Source organism: Cnephaeus nilssonii (genome assembly GCF_951640355.1).
Source record: "Cnephaeus nilssonii genome assembly, chromosome: 1".
In the NCBI taxonomy this organism is placed as follows: domain Eukaryota; kingdom Metazoa; phylum Chordata; class Mammalia; order Chiroptera; family Vespertilionidae; genus Cnephaeus; species Cnephaeus nilssonii.
Window position 1 is genome coordinate 71,969,679 of NC_137072.1, and position 2,916 is coordinate 71,972,594.

A 2,916-nucleotide genomic window follows, 5' to 3' on the forward strand; every position below is an offset into this window, starting at 1 on the left:
CACATACCAAAAGCATTTAATAGGAGCCTTGTTAAAATATTTATAAACATTCAGAAGTTTATAAAGTGCTAATTTTATATAATGAATTGATCAGTGCGAAAAACAGCTGAATTTATGCAAAACTAGGCTTCTCAAGGTTGGTGGGGAAGGTAGTGTGTCAAATATTCCTTCATAAGTAAGAGAAATGTAGTGCCCTCCTCTAAAGAAAGGAACAGGCAGGAGTAGGCTTAAAGTTAAGCATGACCTACAATCCAACTGTACAACACCTTGGGCATCCAGCGGGGAACCAAAGGTCAAGAAGAATAAAACAAAACCTAAACATGTTATATTTTGCAAAACTTTTATTTTTATGCCATTTGTAAAAATGTAACAGTAGTTTTAACTTCTCTGTTCTAAGACAAAGAGAGACATTGCATAATGACATTAAACAAGGCATTATGCCTTACAAGCAAGACATAAAATGTCCAAAGGAATCTTCAACATCAAGATGTTGACCGAGTAATAAAATAGTTTCAATAAATAACAAGTGACATTCTTTTAAACAAGTACAAAAAACAGGTGTGCACACACTTTGCCTGACCCTAACATTGATCTATCTCATTGTCAAATTGCTTAGATTCCCCCCTCCCGTACACCCCCCTCCACGTCCATCACAGCGCCTGGCACGTAATGGTCTCCCAATAAATATTAGTTTAATGAGACACTTAAAACCCCTCATCTTCAAATTAAATAACAATCAGAACTGAGTTATGTTTGATTAAACACATTCACACGTTTCACACCTTTAAATACTAACATTAAAATGTTAAAATACAAGCTTTGAAAATAAATACATAGATAAATAAATAGATCTCTGGTTTAAAAAAACAACAAATACAGTAATCCCTTTCTAGTTGTCTGTGGAGTCCAGCTGTTCCCGTCTTCATTTCAGTCCTGTAAGAGCTGGGACCTCCTTTCAGGAACTGCCACCGTGAGCTTCTTCTCTCTCAGTTGGTGTTGCCCCTAAGGTGAGAAAAGGGTTATTGTTACGGGTGTTAACAGAAAGCGCTCTTCCCTCCCGGGGCCCCTGAGCTGGGGGAATGGCTGCACGCTGACCCTGGCCAAACCCTGCACCCAGAAGGCCCCACTGTGTCTTCTACCCGGCACAGCAGGCAGCTTGCTCCTTTACTGAGGAAGTGGGACTGTGGACTCAACTTGATTATGTCATACTGGGCTAAAAATGTACGTGCATGACTCCACTTAATCCTCACACAGTACATTTCCCCCCGAGGCTCAAAGGGATTAAAAAACTTTCCCAGAGATTTTAGACTTGACCTTACGGTGGTCTTGCTGCAAAGTCCCTGCTCTTCCCTGTTTAACTGCCCAGGCCCATGTTGTCTCAAACCAGAGGTTCCACTTTTCAGTATGAAAAACAGCCGGGTTTTATGTAAAACTAGGTTTCTCAAGGTGGGTGTGGAGGGTAGAGTGTCAAATATTCCTTCACGAGGAAGAGAAACGGAAGGGAAGAAACCGGCAGGAGTAGGCTTAGAGTTAGGCATGATCACCCTGGGCATTCAGCAGGGACCCAAAAGATCAAGAAGAATAAAACAAAATTTAAATATGTTATAGTCCTTAATGGGTAAGAGGCCTTTAGCATCGTTGGCTGAATCTATTTAGCCTTAGAGGACTACCCATCCACCCACACCCATTTGAAAGGGGATGGAGTGGAGGTCACCAGAGCACATTCATGACGGTGGTGGCAAATCTAATTGTGAAACAATGAGTTGTCACTCCTTCAGCTAACCCTGGGCTTCCCTGATAGAGTTTTCAGGAGGCAGATGCCAAGATCTGGCACAAATGACTCCAGTCACATAACTCACTTTTTTAACAGCCTGTCCAGTATTTTCTTAACCAGGGGGGATGCGGGGTTGAGACAAACTTTCTGTCCATTCTTGAGAGTGGCTCTGCAGGCAGAAGAGAGAACCCACGTGAGACAGGAGGGCGGGCTAGGGTCAGGGTGGGGGCATCTGGACAGTGGAGGTGACAAGGATGGGGGCAGCGGCAGAGCGTGGGGAACTTACATGACTTCTGTTTGGTCGCAGTGGGGTCCTGGGGACGTCACCTGCACACTCTGGATGATCTTGGGGTGAATTCCCTGCACGGTCTGCAAGCACTGGCAGCGCAGTTCAGTGACCACGGGCGCCGCTGCGGGGACCACGGGCGCCGCTGCGGGGACCACAGGCTCGGTTAGCGGGGACAACAGGCTCGGTTAGCGGGGACCACAGGCTGGGTTAGCGGGATGCTCCCAATGGGCGCCCACCCTTCACCCCCCTTCTCCTCCTTGGGCTCCCAGGGCTCGAGTCTCACCTGCAGCTTGCCGGCAGGCGGCGGCCAGGAGCAGGAGCAGGAGCGCGGCCCGGAGGAACCGGGGAGCGCGGGGTGCAGCAGCGGCGGTGGCGGTGCGGGCCATGGGGCTGAGCTCGGAGGATCGGTGCTGCGGTGCCTGGAGTGTGAGAGCTGGCAGCAGAGCTGGTGGAGCGAGATCTGTGGCTCCCCGAGACGGACGAACCCCTTTTATCCATGCTCGAGGCGGAAAGCTAGCAACCTCAGGGCCGGGGAAATTCCGGGGCTCGCACGTAGTTGTGCTGTAGGCACGGAAGGCGCGGCCCCGCCCCGGAGGTGCGAACTGGCCTGACGTCCCGAGGTGACTCTGCGGGCTCTTCCAGGTTCCTTTTTTTGTCCAAATCCCCAAAGCGGGAGCGAGGTGCTGTCCCGCAGGAGCTGCTGCCTGCGAGGGTGACCGTGGGCGCCCAGTGACCCCAGGGCCCTGGGCGGGAGCCTCAGACCTTTAGACCCACGTGGAGGCTGAGCCCCTTCTTCGGGGGAAGACAGTGACTTCTCTCTAAGAAACTTCAGTTGTTGGGATTGAAGAGAAGA

The 2,916-nt window shown here is 49.7% G+C and overlaps 1 protein-coding gene across 3 annotated transcripts; it reads right to left on the bottom strand.

Annotated features, from left to right (window-relative positions):
• Positions 1-357: 357 nt before the first annotated feature.
• LOC307104147 (growth-regulated protein homolog gamma-like) lies at positions 358-2,696 on the bottom strand (the record flags this gene model as incomplete). Of its 3 annotated transcripts, none has more annotated exons than XM_079778845.1 (4): positions 2,347-2,696; positions 2,061-2,184; positions 1,860-1,943; positions 358-1,002 (listed from the first exon to the last, which is right to left on the bottom strand). In XM_079778845.1, exons 1-4 carry the CDS (start codon positions 2,447-2,449, stop codon positions 987-989), a joined length of 327 nt encoding a protein of 108 aa, XP_079634971.1. In that variant the 5' UTR covers positions 2,450-2,696. The 3 variants fall into 3 exon arrangements, with proteins under 3 accessions (XP_079634971.1, XP_079634970.1, XP_079634972.1); XM_079778844.1 differs by having other exon boundaries at positions 2,061-2,205; XM_079778846.1 differs by lacking the exon at positions 358-1,002 and having other exon boundaries at positions 1,856-1,943.
• Positions 2,697-2,916: the final 220 nt, after the last annotated feature.